At 41.0% G+C, this 18,947-nt stretch overlaps 1 protein-coding gene across 2 annotated transcripts in view; it reads right to left on the bottom strand.

Annotated features, from left to right (window-relative positions):
* megf10 (multiple EGF-like-domains 10) overlaps nucleotides 1-18,947 on the bottom strand; it is a 130,327-nt gene that overhangs the window by 98,622 nt on the left and 12,758 nt on the right. For both annotated transcript variants that reach the window (XM_046374829.1, XM_046374830.1), the window contains exons 3-5: nucleotides 14,944-15,045; nucleotides 10,679-10,779; nucleotides 1,676-1,768 (exon numbers count right to left, since the gene is read on the bottom strand). In XM_046374829.1, the coding sequence (XP_046230785.1) occupies nucleotides 1,676-1,768; nucleotides 10,679-10,779; nucleotides 14,944-15,045 (296 nt within the window). The remainder of the gene's footprint in view (nucleotides 1-1,675; nucleotides 1,769-10,678; nucleotides 10,780-14,943; nucleotides 15,046-18,947) is intronic.

Raw genomic sequence — 18,947 nt, 5'->3', positions numbered from 1 at the left:
AAAAAATTCAGTCTGATCTCAGAAGGCCCCTCTTGAGAGAATGTCAAGTTTACCCAAAATATAAAAATAAGAAGTAAAAGTTAGTTTGCCTGCAGCTCCAGATCGCTAAATTTGCCCCTGCTCTAAGCAAACTGAAAGTGAATTTCTGAACAACAGTTGAGACGATGGACTGACCTCTTTAGACTGAATTTATGAATGCACCCATAACAACCAGCTAATGGTTACTTTCAATTATTAACCCATGTTTATATCAGTCAGTTATGTGATGCTAGACATTTAAACTGTTTCTGTTTACATCCAAAGGAACACCATTTGGAACTCTCCACTGTTGTTAGCAAGCAGAGTCTGTGTGTGTGTGTGTGTGTGTGTGTGTGTGTGTGTGTGTGTGTGTGTGTGTGTGTGTGTGTGTACTTCACAGTGCTGTGCTCTCTTCTGACAAAAATGAATCAAGGACAAATGTCTTCATCAGAAAGTGAGTTGGTACAAGATAATATTTATGTAGGAATAATAAATATGAAATCTATTTTCTCCAGTACCAAGAGCAAAACACCGGAGGTAATTAATACTACACTCTTTAAAAATTGAGCTTTATTACAGCACCGCCATTTGCACATAATTCCCAGTTATTAAATGTCATGTTTCTATCTCATTCCAGCTCCATTCACAATTTGACTAGCAGCATAGAACAAATTACAGTAATGATTGATCCATCTCGTGTCTCAGTGTTCTTTTGTTTTGGTGTTTCCTGTTTTATTTTTGTTAATTCCCTATTGTGTTGATTTCTCTTTCTCACTTCTTGTCTTTGTTCTTTTCACTCCAATTTTGATTGCTTGTTTCACCTGTGTGTTGTTACTTCCCATAGTTAAGCCCTGTTATGTCTCTCCCTTGTGCCAATTCATAATGTTCTGTTGGATCATTCTTATCAGCAATTCCTTGCTTGCCTTTTTGACACTGCGTCTGTTTTGCTCTTTGAATTTGTTTGCCTCTGCTGCCTACCCATGTGTGTACCAAACCTCTTGCGAGAATTAAAGTCTGAGTTTTACTGAAATCTCTCTCCAGAGTGATTCATTTGGGCCCTGCTCCCCGTGGTCAACCATCTGTGTCAACAACAATAAGCTAATTTATTACAGGCCAACAACAACAATAATAAATGGTACATAAACTGTACTTATTTTACGCTTTTCTAGTCATACTGACCACTCAAAGCACTTTCGCACTACTGTGGCATCAACCCATTCACACACTGATGACAGAGGCTGCTATCGATCAGAAAGCCATGATCTAACCATTGACACACATTCACACACCAATGGTGCAGCACTTTAGGGTTCAGTGTGTCTTGCTCAAGGAAACGTAAACTTCAACATGCAGACTGGAGGAGTCAGGGATTGAACCATCAATCTTCTGATAAGTGGATGACCTACTCTACCTCCTGAGCAACAATAATAATTAAAACAGCACAACCATAATAGGTTTCTGCCCCTTCCTTAAAACAACACTTTGCAAGCAGTCTATTTTGCTCCTGTGGCATGTCTGACTATTGGTGTTGGTGTGGCATAGTCAGTGAGACCATACCAACACCTGTTTTTCCTCTTGTGAGTTCAGAGTGCTTTCACAGAATACAATTACACACAGAGAAAAACAGTTCACAGACAGCAGCAGCTGGAGTACTTACCACTGGAGCAGTTGGATCCTCCCCAGCCTGGCTCACACTGGCAGGTGTTGGGGGCCATACACTGGCCATGAATGCAGCTCTCTGTACAATGAGCTGGATATGGAGAATACAGGGAGATAGGTATCAGTATAGTCACAACTACCTTTTTTTTTCAATAAAAAGATATCGCCACTAGAATTATGTAAGAGTAAAGATTTATACTTTTCCTTGACAGTGTAGAATGAAGATGTGACACTTGAAACTGACTTGCCATAAAATTAGAACTTGGAATTCTCCCTTGTGATACTTGACTTACTTGAAATCCCACGTCTCAAGACTCTACTTGTTTAATTCAAAATAGGATCAGACCACTTTGTCAAAAATGTCAGCCAAATGTCAGCATTTTTGTCCCCCTTCATCCATGTTTTCGTTCTTATGTTCTTACTGTCAAAATACGGCATCGTCGCTGACGCAGGGAAAAAGCTGAACCCCAATGCAGAGTCAAAAGGTAGTGATGTGAGGCAGAGGTCCGAACTTATAGTCTTTACTAACGATAAACAAAACTCAGAAAAAGCTCACACTTACTGTGACATGGGATCTAAGAAAACTGTGGCAGAAAACTCCTGGCAAAACATGGCATGGCATGGCATGGCATGGCATGGCATGGCAAGGCAAGGCAAGGCAAGGGTCTCCTAGCATGAACTGACGACATTCCAAAACACTCTGACAAAGGTGACTGGGAATATGAGGACTAAATAGACAAGACAACGAGACACAGGTGACACACATTAGGAGGAAGAAAGCAATCAGGAAAACCAAAAGCAAAGCTGCATGAAAACAGGACACACGGGGGAAGTCACACCTTCAAAATAAAAAAGGACATGACAAAAACCTTGAACATAATACATGGAAACACAAGACATACATGGAACATGACACAAGGACTTAAATACCAAAAGACAGAGAACCAAGACGTGACAGAAACCTTGAACATAAAACATGAAAATACATGAGAACACAAACATGAAACATGGAAACAGAAAAAACGTGACACATGGATTCAAAAACAAAAGGACAGAAAACCAGGACGTGACCGAAACCTGAACTTAAAACATGAAAGATGGCACACTTCAAAATCAGCAAACAAAACCAGGACATGACACTTACTTACTTAAAGCATTTATGATCTGTTGTTATTATTTTTGGCCACCTTGTGGCAGATTGTCAGGACAAATTGAAAGCCACACACATACTAATATTAGTGAGTAAATAGGTAAATAAGTAAAACTTCATTAATGAACCACCAAAAAGGATAAAAAAAAAAAGACCACCTATAATCCAGTCATCACTGACTGGATTGGCATATCTGCTGGTGATTTTAATGGAGTCTTCTAGCAGTCTTAACTGGTCTGTGAAGGCTGACTATATTGAAGAAGGTTGTTTAATCAGAATCAGAACTCCTTTATTTATCCCCGAGGGGAAATTCTTCTTTCATACGGACATGGCACTTGCAATCTCCTGACCAAGAAAGAATATGGAAAAATATAAAATAGAATCAAAACTAAAACAAAGTATAAAATATAAAATATCAGATATTTATATGTGCTGTATATTTATACATTTCCAGTGAAAAAAGTATGTGCATCTATTACAGTTCAGAGTTTAATAGTTTTTAGAAATTAATTCTTGTGTCGCTCTATGGTGCATCGTGGGAGTAAGAGTCTTTTGCTGAACGAGCTCCTATAGCTGATCAGCACATTGTGGAGAGGGTGAGAGGGAAAGTCCAGTATAGTCCTTATTTAACATCCTCCTCTCAGACACCACTGTCAGAGAGTCCAGCTCCTCTCCACAACATGGCTGGCCTTCTTAATGATTCTATTGAGTCTGTTTGTGTCCCTCACCCTCAGGCAGCTGCCCCAGCAGGCAAATGTGATGCACTGGACACCACCGACTCATAGAACATCCTCAGCATCGTCCTGCAGATGTTGAAGGACCTCAGCCGCCTCAGAAAGTAGAGGCGGCTCTGGCCCTTTCTGTAGACCATGTCCACGTTCTTGCACCAGTCCAGTTTGTGGTCTAAGTACACCCCCAGGTATTTGTACTCCTCCACCACCTCCACAGTGGCCCCTTTGATGTTGATAGGGGTCACTGGAGCCTTAGTCCTCCTCAGGTCCACCACCAGTTCCTTGGTCTTTGTCACATTGAGCTGTAGGTGGTTTTTCCCGCTCCATGTGACAAAGTTGTCCACTACCGTCCTGTACTCTCTCTCATTCCCCCCAGTAATACACCCAACCACTGCAGAGTCATCAGAAAATTTCTGAAGATGGCAGGACTCTGTGACTCCTGTTCACCCTGCTAACACACGACTGCTTAGCACAACATCCGAGCTGCCTCATCGTGAAGTTTGTGGATGATACAGCTGTGGTTGGACGCATCGCCAACAGCGACGAGGGCGACTACAGGCAGGAGGTGGAACGCCTGGAGGGTTGGTGCAGAGGTTGTTCTGACAACCTCTGCATCAACGTGAAAAAGACCAAGGAGATGATCGTGGACTTCAGAAGGGGCAGACATCTCCCCCTTCCTCCCCTGTACATCGGAGGGACAGCAGTGGAAGTGGTCTCCAGCTTCAGGTACCTGGGCGTCCACATAACGGACGACCTCACCTGGAGCAACAACACTTCCTGCCTCATCAGGAAGGCACACCAGCGCCTCTACTTCCTCAGGAATCACTCCACCACACCCATTTTTTCTGCCTGGCAACCCTCCAATTAGAACTTTGTACTTTTGCTCAAACCCTTGGTAACATATGCTTCCTTGTGTTACCAGCCCAGCTGACTCCTGGTTGCAATGTCCAGCCTAGTTTGTCTTTGTTTCCTGGATTTTCAGCGTCTCCGAATTCATACAGATTACGTAGGAGGTGTCTCAAAGAGATTGTTAAGTCTTAAATTAAGATGATCAAAGTGTGGTTAACTACACTGTAGGAACCTAGACATATGCAGCTAATGCCTGATGAAACAAGGACATGTTAAGAGGAGCTTTCATTAAGGGGTTGAGTGAACAATTAAAAATGAATTAATAACTCAAGATGAGACTAATAATCCGAATTCAGCTGTCACCCTCACCATCCATTTAGATAACCAGCTCCATCAAAGGAAGATAGAAAACATAATCCATTCAGGACTCCTGATTTCCCAGACATCCCATTCTTCCCCACTACCATCTTTCAGAACTTAAATGAACCAGGTGCCCACCGATGTGTGCCACTATTGAGAAGCCAACAAAGCTTGTCCAGTTGTCTGTCACCTCTATGGAATGGGATAGACGACATGGTGGGTGAGTGCATCTATTGTGGTCAAAAAGAACATTTTCTTGTTGCCTTCCCAAATTGACCAAAAGGCAAGGCTCATCAGTAGAACTGGTGAGCCAAGCTGAAACTTCCCTATCCACGGTTCCTCATCCACAGCTTCAGGCCACCTTTAATACTAGCAAGATCTCACTCCCCTTATTAGATCTTGTTGATTTTGGAACAGAAGTTAACTTTTTGGACCATGAACTAACTGTTCAAACTGGCCTCAAATTTAAACAATTCTCCACTCCATTGACTGCAACTGCTCTCAATGATAGGCTTCTGGCCTGGGTTACACACCATGCAGCTCCCTTGATGTTGGTGTTATCAGACAATCAACAAAAACACATCAGGTTAAACATAATTTTTGCTCCCAGAACATGATTCATTTGGGGTCTCCCATGGTTAAAACTCCTTAATTGCCATATTGATTGGACTGCAGGAAGAGTTATTAGCTGGAGTTCATTTTAGCTGGTCTTTCTACTACTAATACTTTCTTCTGGTGCTCCACCCATTCAGAAGTTTGAACCCCCATTAAGTCCATAAGTATCTGTAGACTTTACTAGGCAAATTCAAATTCAGAATGGTATTATGTATGATAATATATGATGTTAATATTTATCTAAAAAAAATACCAAAATACAACAGCAGCTTCTTTTCTGTTGCTGCTGATTTAGTGCCATTTTCATACAGTGCAGTTGTATTTAATTCCTAGATAAAATATACATGTAATTCCATATTTTCAGAAAAAAAAATTTCAAAGTACAAAAAAACAACTCTGTTACAGTGACAAGATTAAAGGTAATCCATTACATTGACAGCCCTGGGGGTTCCAGGAACCAAGAAAACATCACTGTTAATGGACTGAGCGCAGACTGGACACTACAGCTACTCACTATTCCCTCATGAGGTACAAAGTGACATTATAAGACATGACAGGAAGCGTATAGATAACATAACTTTAAAAGATATCTCTGCAACATTATACATGCCATGTCATGCTATATAACATCAAAACTGTTATTTCTTTACATTCTCTTGACAATTTAAGTTAAATTTTTAGCATTACACTAAAATACTAATAAACATAGTACCTTTACTTATATAAAATTAACAAGAGCTTAAACTGAAAATTATATTTAATTATACTGATTTTGTTATTTTTATACTTTTAACCAGTGTTTGCATTTTTACAAACACTGGAGCATTGTACTTTAAAATCCATATATTTGCCATCACTTAATCTGAAGTAATCAAACCCATTAACTAGGTTTCAGAGTATTTTCCTTCACAGTATTCTAATGTGTAGCAGGCAAATTGACTCCTTCCAAAGAAAATGTATTAATTTAACCTTCATGAAATTAGACTTGTTTTCTAATCTGAGTCCCATCTGAAAAGGCCTTTGGCAAATCTTCCTTCCTGCAGTGTTTTGTTGAGGATCTCAGTGAGAGGCATGTGATAGGTCCTTATACAACAGAGCCCTTTCAGACTAAAATAAATTCCCCTAAGAACTCCAGAGGCTCAATATTGCTGCCCCTGCATGAATCAAACTGTGGCCTCCGTCCACACACACACACAAGCACACAAATATTATGACTTTCCTCACTGTTTCCACCATCATAAAAGCAGTCTGTGTTTCATAATGCTTTCTTTTAGTGGAACTGCTGAACAGCAGTTGTTGTTTTTGTCTCTTTGACTTTACACCTGTCATTGCCTTCTGGCTACTGACAAAGAGGGGTGGAGGTTACACAATTGCCTCATTGACAAGTGAAGTCACAGTAAGAAAACATGTAGAAGGCACAGGTTATATATATATATATATATATATATATATATATATATATATATATATATATATATATATATATATATATATATATATATATTATACCTCTATCTATCTATATCTATACACACACACACACACACACATATATATATGTATATATATACACATGTATATACATGTACGTATGTCTCCCATCCACCTAAATTAAAATTCTTAGTAGCCAACCTGGAAAACAGTACAGTCAATTTTAATTGTTACAGTGTACAGTGCTCCTGGTCCACTTCCTGAATTCTTATCTGAATTCTGATCTAGTTTATTCCTTAAACCTAATAAAGTAATTATTTTGGATGATTTTAATATTTATGTGGACATTGACATATGCACTGCATTTATCTCTTTTTTGAACTTGATTGGCTTCTGTCAGTATGTACATAAACACTGTTTTAGTCAAACTAAATCTTGTTCTGACATATGGCATTGAAATTAAGCATTTAAAGTCTCTCCACAGAATCCTCTTTTGAAGTATTATTTAATAACTTTTGAATATTTATGACTTGACTACAAGCCAGGAGGGAAACATTCCTACCCCAGATGTCTATTACATGTGATATGCTCTATCTATGAGGATGAGTTTGAGTTTACTATAATCTCTCAAATGAATCATTTTGTTGATTGTGCTGAAAACTCACTGTTAGTGACGCAAAACTCTGTTGATCCCCGAAAGAAGAAAACTATCAAGCAAAAGAGATTATGGCCACAGTATGGTTCAAATACGAAAATGAAAGCACAAAACTCACAAAAACATGAAAGGACATGGCATTCCTTCAAACTTGAAGAATCTCATTTAGTCTAACAAAATAGCCTTAAATCATACAGGAATGACCTATGGAATGCCAGAGCAGTTCTCAAGCTTAAATGAAGACAATAAGAACAACCCTAGGTTTTTTTTCAGCACTGTAGTTAGGCTGACAAGAAAGCCATAGTGTTATTGAGCCTTGCATGACTTTATGACCTTTTTTTAATAGAGAAACTTACAAACTTACTCATTAGAAACTAAAAATCATCCCCTTTTGCTCTCAACTGGTACCGATTCACATTCATATATAGAAGCCTTAAAAACAGTTGCGGGGCTGGAAAATTATCTTGGCTGCCCAACTACGCTGCTCAAAGAAATTTTACCCTTACTTGACATCTCCACGAGATATGATCAATTTGTCTCTAATAACAGATTGTGTACCTCATTTAATGGAGCTGCAATCACACCTCCCTTAAAAAGCACACTGTTGATCCAGAGTTTTTGGGCAACTACAAGTGTATCTCAACAATTTCCTGCAGGATCAATAAAGTTCTTATCTTATCTATTTAACATCCCCTTTCTCTATTAATCAACAGACCGCTAAGAATGTTTTATCAGCGTGACCAAAGTAACAGTTGTCAAACACATGAACCGCATCACGGCAGCACAGCGGCAACACAAACAACAGACAAACTTAAACCGCAGCTGAAAGAATGTGAACAGCAGCTTACCGGTGGCGCATCTCTCCTGACGAGACAACATGCCAAACTAGTGCTCGTACCCTCTTATAGCTCGTGCTCGTTCATTTCCGGATTCTAGTTTTCCGCTATTGGATTACTTGTCTACGTTTCAACTGTTTACTGGCCCATGCTTCAGCCAGGTAAGTGAACCTCCCACTTGCTCACCTGTTACCACTAATCACCCGTGGCTTTCCCGTGTCTCACCCGCAACCTAGCGAACGCAACAATGGCACAAAGACAACGTTGGTCATAGTCACCAATGACCTTCTACTTGCATGAGATGAGGGACTGATGTCTGAACTTTCATTGACAGACCTTAGTGTTGCATTCAACCACTGACCATTACATTTTACTACTGGTTTAACTGGTATTATAGGAACTATATTAAGCTGATTTCAGTCATATTTATCAAATCGAGTCTATACACAGAAAAGTCCCGAAGTACCCCAAGCTTCTGTGCTTGGACCTGTACCATTCACCTTATCCTTCCAGTTGGTTATTTTACAAGGAAACACTCCAAACCTTTTCATTGCAGATTACATGTAATTATAATTATCAATAAAACTACATGAGTAGTTATGGGAGTCATGGTGGCCTTCCTCACTAGTTTCCTTCTTGCATGGTCACTCAGTTTGAGGAAGGCCCGCTCTGTCCAGATTTAAACATGTAACATATTCTTCCCATTTTTTAATGATGGATTTAAGTGAACTCCAGGGGATGTTCAGAGACTTGGAATTTTTGTATCCATTCAACTTATACTTTTTAGTTGGAATGGAATATTCCTTTGTCAACTTGGTGTAACTGTATCCAGGAATACTGATTAACCAGTGATTGAACCTTTCCGACACTACAATCACTTGAGACATGTTAACTCAAGTGAACTCCAATGCACTAATTGTGATATACCTAGCACCAGTTGGCTGGACCCCTGCTGAATTAGGTCAGTCACTGAGTAGGTTTCCCTTTTGCTGCCAAAACAGCCCTGACCCATATGGGGGAGCCCGTGCCTGGACATGCTGACAGCAGCAGATCCTTTAATTCCTGTAAATTGTGAGGTGGAGCCTCCATGGATCAGATTTGTTTTTCTGGTAAATTCCACAAATGTTGACTGGATTCACATCTGGAGAACTTGGAGGCTAAGTCAACACCTCAAACTCTTTGTGATGTTCCTTAGACCATTCTTGCACCATTTTTGCAGTTTTGCAAGGTGCATTATCCTGCTGAAAGAGCCTGCTGCCATCAGGTAATACTGTTTCCATATAGGCGTGTGCTTTGACAGGACTAGTGTTTTGATAGGTGGTACATGTCAAAGTAATATCCACACAAATGGCAGGATCAAGGTTTCCCAGCAGCACATTGCCCAAACTATCACACTGCCTCTGCAAGCTTGCCTTCTTCCTATTGTGCATCCTGGTGCCTTGTCTTCACCAAGTAAGCGACACATAAACATACATACACACACACACACACACATACATATACAGTTTCTTAAGAACAATAGCTTCCCTTCCAATTCCAGTCACATATTCTATTTTCTCTACAATCCCAGGATGCAAGGTTAGTTGGGGTTCATCAAATCTCCAAAAGTAGAATGGGAACCAAAGAGTTTAGTTATCACCTCCTCTCCTGTGGAACTGATTTTCTGCTCTCAGTCCAGGAGAAAGACACCTTCTCCACATTTAAGAGTAGACTGACAAAGCTGATAGTTAGGGCTGGCGTAGGCTAGTGCCTAGTTGTTCTGCTATGGACCTCCCATGACCTCCCACACTGAGCTTCTCTCTCCTCCTTTCCTACTTCTTCTGGTCACACTCTTTTTGGGGCTGTTTTTCAGGTGCTGAGTTGGGCCACTTACTTCCAGTGAGGGGAAATGTTAATTCTACAGCATACCAAGACATTCTGCACAATGCCATGCTTCCAACCTTGTTGCAGTTTAGGGGAGGCTCTTTTATATCCCAGTGCACAAAGCAAGGTATTTAACAACAGTTGGATGAGTTTGGTGTAGAAGATCTTCACTTGCCCACACAGAGCACTGACCATAAACCCATAAAACATCTTTCGAATAACTGGAATGAAAACTGTGAGCCAGGCCTTTTCACCAACATCACTGGTACCCTAAGTTCATTACACTTTTTTTCATTTTTAATGCTGAGTCAGCAACCCTACAGTAGGAGATTAATTTCAGCCACCACAAAAAATGCTCAGGAATGGTCTAAGAGGAATATGACAAAGAGCTCAAGGTGTCTCTTGGTTTCTAAAATGGCGACATCCCAATCCAACAATCCAATTCAACATTCCATCATCCACGGACCGTGTGTGTGTGTGTGTGTGTGTGTGTGTGTTAGAAGATACTCACGAGCACAGATCTCTCCATTTTCATAAAAGCCCGGGCAGCACTGGGACTTTCTCCGGTACATGGTCTTCTCTCCTCTACGATAAGCTGTCCGATAGCTCACCCTACACACATACAGGAAGTGAGGTTACATATAGGATCAGACACTAAATAAAGGAAAGGTTAATTGATGCATTCATACATTGTAGTTAACTTTGTGCTCATTTCACTGGTGAGTGGAATGTGGACAGTGAATTGTCTATAAATGGAATAAATTGTCTATGAATGGGAGTGGGGGTGGTGGTGGAATGTGTTCTTCATTGTAATCAAATTTGGGTAGAAACTGTTCTTCAGCCTGTTGGAACGAGCATATGGGAGATACAGGAGAGTGATATCCAGGGTGTCGGATAATCCTCTGTGCAGTGCTACTGATATGTTGGAAGGCCTTTCTATTCTCTAGCTGAAGTATAGCAGAAGTGTTTATGGACCATGTCAGGTCGTGGCTAATGCAGACTTCCAGGCACTTGAAGCTCTGGACCATCTCCTTTTAATTTAAGTTACTTTATTAATCCCAAGCTGGGAAATTACATTTTGCAATTGCATTGCATTTAACCCCTCACTGATTGAAACACACACACGCAACATGCAGTGAAACACACAGGAGCAGTGGGCAGCATCAAGCATCAATGTTGGGGGTTAAGTGCCTTGCTCAAGGGAACACCAGCCGGCTAATGGGGGGTGGGGACATTATCACTCCACTTTCCTGCCCGTCCGGTGGGGGAATCGAACCAGCGACCTTCCGATCACAGGCCGCTTCTCCAACCTCTAGACCACGGCTGCCCCCTCAAAGAGTTGAGACCAAGGCTGTTGTCCCAGCTCCATTTTTCCAGGTTGTCCACCTCATTACTGTAGGCCACCTCATTGTTCTTGATAAACCAAGTGGTGGAGTGTCATGTGTCATTTGAGTAATTTTCAATGTAAGTAGAAATGAAACTTAACTGAATGATCTTGATTTGTTAAGTTATGAATATTAATAATAATGAAAGTATTTTGCTACTCATTACATGAAATATTAGTGTCGTTTTAGTTTGCAGCCTAATTTGAAAACTGGATATGATTTGTCTGGGCAAGGAATGGTAATTTATTTCCTTCTTTGTTTAGAACCATGAACCAACCAATCATCAACCTTTGTGCCATTCTGGCTAAATAAGTCAAACAAACACAGCAAGTCTTCTTTCCTGGTGGTTTGTGGCTCCAGTTAGAACCACGTATCCAAAACAGGGTTTGCAGTTCTTTGTGAAGAGGGAGAATAGGAAGGGGCTAGATGCACAGCCCTGGGGATACCAAACGTTAAGGGGGAGGACAGGTGCTCACCCATGAACACTGTTTGTGGTCTGTGGTTTACTTGTAAGGAAGTCCAGTATCCAGTTGCACAGATGTGTATGTGTATTGTGTAACGGGGGGTTGGGTGGGGTCATACTGAAGGCAGAGCCATAGTCCATGAACAGGAAAGACCAGGGAGGCAGTGTCCCCAGTTGACTTGATTGCTTTGTAAGCAAACCGATGTCGGTTCAGAGAAGAGGGAGTGCTGCTTTTTAAGTGTGTAAGAACAATCCTCTCAAAACACTTCATAACTATGTGGGTTACGGACTCAAGGGAATAGTCATTCAGACAGTTTTTTAAAGTTTGACATATGCTGTCTGTTTTGACACAGGGATGATTTCAGTAGACTTGAGAGTAGTCGCTACAATGCCCTGTTCCAGTGAGATGCTATATATGCTCCCCACTGGTGAAATTATTCGGAAACACTTTTCACCTTCGCAACCTTGCAAAAACTAGGCGGATTCGTTGTCAAAAGGATGCAGAAAAACTATTCAACCTCCAAGCTCCAGGCTAGATTATTGCAACTCCCTGTTATCAGACAGTCCCAATAAATCCATGAAGACTCTCCAACTAATCCAGAATGCCGTAGCACATTTACTGACAAAAACTCATATTAGAGAGCATATTTCTCCAGTATTGGCTTGTCTACATTAGCTGCCTCAAAAATTCAGAATAGACTAAAATTTACTTACTTACTTAAAATACTCCTCACATACAAAGTACTAAATGGTCAAGCACCATCTTATCTCAAAGAGCTCATATTATTATTTATTTTAAATTGCTTTCATCAAGTTGTCCTAGTAAGTCTCTAAAGACTCTTCAGGTAATCCAGAACAGTGCTGTATGATTCGTCACAAGAACCAATATTAGAGATCATATTTCTTCCATACCAGCTTCTCTCCATTGGCTGCCTGTAAAATCCAGGAGAGTTTAAAATTCTTCTCCTCACATGTAAAGCCCTGAGCCAGGCTCCATCATATCTTAAAGAGGTGATGGTACCCTATTATCCCACCAGAGTTTTATGCTCCCAAGATGCAGGGTTACTTGTGGTCCCTAGAGCAGTGCTTCTCAATTATTTTCTGTTACGCCCCCCCCAGCTAGAAGAAAACAATTCGCGCCCCCCCACCCCACCACCCACTCTCCGCCGCGACTAAAAATAATAGTAATAATAATATGTAATAATATGTAATAATATGATGCTAACAGTGCTCGCTGGTTTACTGAAGTAGCATTCACAAAGCGGGATGATTGTTGGCAATATTCGGCACGTTGTCGCTGAAAAAGCTCCAGCGGCTTATCAGCATATTATTGTTATTATTATTTTCCTTCTTCCGGACAGAATTTCGGCGCGTAACTAGTCCCGCAGCTTTTGCATGAGCACCCCGAAACTTTTATCCGACGTGCGGCCATATCAGGAATAGTGTGATGACGTCACGCACTCTAACTTTCAGCTTCTGAAAAACAGCTGAAAAAAACAACTTTTGTCTGTGGCCGCAGTGTGTATCGCACATGCACAAATTATACATCAAAACGTAGGCATTTTCGTCCCGGGTAAGATGGCGTGGCACACGTTGCTGTGTCACCAACGGTATTTGGTCAGGAGCTCCTCATTCACTCCCATGTTAAATTCGGTCGAGTTTTTCGATGCCGATCCCGAAAACCAAGGCATTTCTATCCTGCTCGTACGAACGTATACTTTGACCGGGAAAGATGAAACTCGACATAACGTTAGTAGACAAGTGCCCGGCGCTCACGACGAAAGAATTTTTGCCCTGCGACCTTTCGTTTGGTCGCAAGAAGCATTTGTTCAAGGGCCTTTTTCTAGCTACCTTTTTCTCTGGGGCGATCGAGGATTCTCTCTCTTTTACCTAGGAGAGCCTCCCTGGCTGATAGGGAAGGGAGGGGCTGGGGCGAGGAGGGGGTCTGTTTCCATGGTAACGTGCGCAGCTGCTCAACCTACTTGCAGCTATTAATATTGAAACACAGTTGTAGTCAACACACAAAATGGCTGTTCCCACTACTACCACATGGAGCCCAATGAACACCCAGTGTATATTAATAAGATACACACACAACGACATGCATATATGTCCACACGCACACACACACACACAGATTTTCAAAATATAAGCCCCTCTCTCTCTGCTCTCTCTCCCTCTCTCTCTGTGATCCTCCCTGGCTGAAAGAAAAGGGAGGGGCTGGGGCATGGAGGGGGCCTGTTTCTATGGTAACGTGCAGAGCTGCTCATATAGTCAGCACACAAAATGGTTTCTCCCACTACTAATACGTGGCGCACAGTGGACACCCAGTGTATATTAATAAGATACACACACCACAACATGCATATATGACCACACAGAGACACGCACACACATACACAAATTTTCAAAATATAAGCCCTTTTCAAGTTACAGGAAGTGACTGTCAAAGAGATTTTCAAAATAAAAGCTTCAAACATGTTTTGAGATCTACCAAGGAATGTTTCCAGCCAGGCAGGCAGGTACCCGGCAGTAGGGTCCCGGCAATGGGGTCCCGGCCGGCAGCAAAGCCCCGGCGAGCGCATTGGCCCACTCAAAATTTCTTGTGAAGAAATTTTCTAGTTGTTACTACTATTGTTATCATAATCATCATAGTACCTTCTGTATACTTCATCATTATCATTATTTATAGTTCTAATATTTTTCGCATTATTGCTGTTGTTATGCATCTCTATTAGTGTTAGTGACTCTGGACTATTTATGGAAATATGCATGGATGTCTGTTTACATAATCAACTTTTTTTTGCCAATCTGACTTGTTGACAGTAACCATTCCCCCTTTACAAGAAGATCAGGTCATCATTGTGATGGATTGCCTAACTTGAACACATTTTCGTCTGTATCAGGCCTCAGCAATGTAGTTCTCACCTGTGTCTGGTGCACTTGAACCAGTTGAGGATGTTGGTGCAACTGGTGTAATAAATCTGGTCAAAAGGATGGGCGTACGACTCTTGCACTGTCACAGAGTAACTGAAACCACAGGAAGAGAGATGGAAGAGAGAGATCAGACGTGAGGAGCAGAAAAAATGTGTATATTCCTGTGTACTGAAAAAATGCTAACTTACAATTGGTTTAGGAGCTGCCTTTACCACAAGCATGCATTTTTCATTTCACTTACAGCTGCAGTTTGTGATAATTGTCCCAATCGACTGTTATTATTAGTGACAGTAATAGTAAAGCATACTAACATCTTCACAATGTTTATTCAGTCTGGCCAAATCTCCACAAAATATTCAGTTTAAAAATTACACAAAACAAAGAAAAGCAGCAAATCCTCACAAGGAGTAAAACAAAAATAAAATAAAATGGATTTATAATATTTTACATTTTCTGCTCATTTTGCTTATTTGGTATTTTGGTTGTGTACACAATAAATTACTTATAAGACAAATCAGTAGTGCTGTACTGAACAGTTTTAAGTTTGAAAGTTTTATTTGTAACTTTGACATTCAAGTCAAGTCAGTTTAATTTATTTAGTGCCAAATAACAAACCATATACAAATGACAAATTCTATACATTCAGATTAGGCTACATTAATTCAATTAAGCTTATGGCTAACAGTAACTTCCGGCTGAGTGGATGCTGGTGCATTTTTAGCTGTCGCTGCTCCCTGGCCTCTTTTAAGTAATTGTATTGCCTTTGGACTCTGCAGTTGTTGTCTGCGTGTGTACCATTCGTTAATCCAGTCCTAGTTTCTGCATTCAAATCACTGGTAGAGGAAAAACTCTCTTCTTTTACCCTCTCTCAGAGGGTAAATAAACCCACTCACTCTTTTAATCATATCCTAGACCTGGTGCTGACCAGTGGCATTGAGGCTGACTACCTTTCAGTTTTCCCCCAAAATCTTGTCTTGCCTGATCATTCTTTAATAACATTTGAATTTACTTTAGCAAACTGTACTTTGCCTGGGAACAAATTCCACTACAGCAGATGCCTTTATGACACTGTATCTAAATTTAAAGAACTTATTCCAGCACAGCTTGCCATTGCACCCTACATTAAGACAATGGAGGGCAACTATGCCAACCTCTGAAAAAGAAGAGAGTAGCTTCCTGATACAATTCAAATATACACATCTTGAAACAGAAAACCAGACAGCTGGAAAGAAAATCACATTCCATTTGAGACTGTCAAACCGGGAAAAATAGTTAATTTATAAAAAAGAACTTTGTAGCACCAGAAGGGCTGGTATTACTCCTTGTCAATAGAAAGGAACAAGAATAATCCCGGATTCCTCTTTAATACTGTATCCAAGCTGACTAAAAACCATACTGCTGTTGAGTCATGCATCCCCCTGACTCTCAGCAGTGATGATTTCTTAACTTTCATCACCGATAAGATTGTCAGTTGTAGTTTTATAGTTTAGGTTTTTTCCCTTAGAATAGCATCAAGATTTGGTCTTTTGTTTTCTTCTTCCTCCGTAGGAGAGATTTTGCGTTCTACTGAAGATTTATTTTGTTGATTGAATTTTTCCTCTGCTTAGAGAGTGATTTTTGGTTTCTAGTTGAATATTCCTTCCCTTGTTATTTTTCCTCCTGTTGGAGCGATTTTTAGTTGTAGTTAGTTTAGTATTTTCCCTTGGTAATCTTTCATAGGTCTTTTGTTTCCTCTCTTCGGAGACTTATAGCTTTCATAACCGTACTCAGGTAATTTTATAGCCATTTGATTTATCGCTCTGTGTGAGGTTTAGTAGGTTGAGATTGTTAAATAAAGTCAGCACTTTTACCATCATCTCTGCATCTGAGTCCTGCTTGAGCCCGAACCTGAAACTGTCTATGTGTGTCACATGCAAGCTGCAGACAGACACAGCACCCACAGGCCCTCTTCCTTATCTCTGGGGACTTCAATCATGTCACACTCTGCCCACCTTCAGTCAGTATGTTGCCTGCGCCCCCAGAAACAATAAAATGCTGGGCTCATTACAACACCAAGGAGGCATATAATTCATCTCCCCTCCCTCCTTTGGCAAGATCTGGTCACAACCTTGTTCATCTCCTGCCTGTGTAAAAACCTATTGTATTCAAGCAACCAGTCGTCACCTGTACAGTAAAGAGATGGTCTGAGGAAACTGAAGAGGCTCTCAAAGACTGTGAGGGACTGACTGTGTGATTCAACTGTGTGGGAGATACTGTGTGATTCTCATGGGGAGGACATCAGCGGTCTATGTGTGGAGAACACTGTACCCACCAGGACTGTACAGTGTTTCTCCAACGACAAACCATAGCTCAGTCCATGGACAAAAGGAGGGCTTTTAAATCAAGAAACAAAGAGGAGCTGAAGGCTGTTCAGGTGGGGCTGTGGAGGAAGAGTCTGGTGTTAGTCTGGAGAGACTTAACATCATCTCAGGAAACAAGTAAAGCAACTCCCAGACCATGTGGGACCTGAAAAGAGTAAATGATCTGGATCTATTCTTCAGCCAGTTTGATCAGTCATTTGCTCCTCCCCCTACCCAATCATCTCTGCTGCAACCACAACTTTTAGCTCACAGCCACCCTTATATGATTCATCTGTGATAAACTGATCCCCCACATACCCTCTGCTTCTGAGGGACAAGTTGGAGCACTCAGGGGTGAACCAGAACCTTGCAGCATGGCTCCTCAACTACTTCTTCTGCAGTATGTGAGGGCTCAGAACTGTGTGTCTGACATGGTGGTCTGCAGAACAAGGTCCCTGCATGTAATGGTTGTAGCTCTGTTCCTCTTCACCCCCTACACTCCAGACCTCAGACACAACTCCACAGGCTGTCACCTGCAGAAGTTCTATAATGACTCTGTGACTGTCAGCCTCGTAACTGAGGACGATACACAACACAGAGAACTGATCCAGGCGAAACCGCCTCCAGATCAACACAGGGAAGACAATGGGGCTGGTGGTGGATTTCCACATGCACAGACACACACACCCCAACACCGGTTAACATCAAGGAAATGGACATCGAGATAGTGGACTCTTATATTTACCTGGGTGTTCATCTCAACAACAAACTGGACTGGACTGACAACTCCCCAGCTAGGCCAGAGCAGATTGTACCTGCTGAGGAGACTCCATGGTGGTATCAGTCATGTTCTATGGAGTGATCTACAGGGGCAACAGCATCTCTGCTGCATACAGGAAGGGACTCAATAAAACCATTAGATAGGCCAGCTCTATCCTAGGAAGCCCCAATGCAGGTGGGGAAAGAAAGGAGGATGATAGCCAAGCTATCCTACTTGTTGGAGAACAACTCCACCCCATCAGACTGATGGCACCGGGAAGCAGGCTACTTCACCCCAAGTATGTAAAGGAGCATTACCACAGGTCCTTTCTTCCTGCTGCTGCGAGACTGTACAATCAGCACTACTCTCAGCTCCCCATACACTCCACCACTAACAATCAATAATCACACAGCGAATCAGCACAGTGAATTAATAAATCACTGTGCAGTAATACCTCACTTCCCATGTGCAATAGTGATGATTTTTTACTACAATAATGTAAATATCTTTTATATATTTTTATTTGTATGTTTGTATTGATATACATTTTATTTGCTGTCCCTGTACTATTGCGATGAATTCAAATTTCTATAAAGGATTATCTTTTTCAAGAATCAAGAGCCTTTATTGTCATCATGCAAGCTTAACGAAATTTTGTGCAGATTCTCGGCTTAAAAGCACACTTATAAATAGCAGCAGAAAATTAAAATTGCACACTTAAGAAAAATATAAAAATATAAAATACAAGTAAGGTAACTCTATGACTTACAAGACATAATGATGCATGATGTACAGTAGTGAGTCACTGCATATAATATATGGACATAATCTAGATCATTTAACCATATACACTTCCCTGTACTTTAGATTTGATATTCTACATACATAAATATATG

The sequence above is a fragment of the Scatophagus argus genome, chromosome 20 (genome assembly GCF_020382885.2).
Source record: "Scatophagus argus isolate fScaArg1 chromosome 20, fScaArg1.pri, whole genome shotgun sequence".
NCBI classification, from domain to species: Eukaryota; Metazoa; Chordata; class Actinopteri; family Scatophagidae; genus Scatophagus; species Scatophagus argus.
Note: the sequence above shows the minus strand (reverse complement) of the source record. Positions and strands in the feature narration are given on the sequence as shown.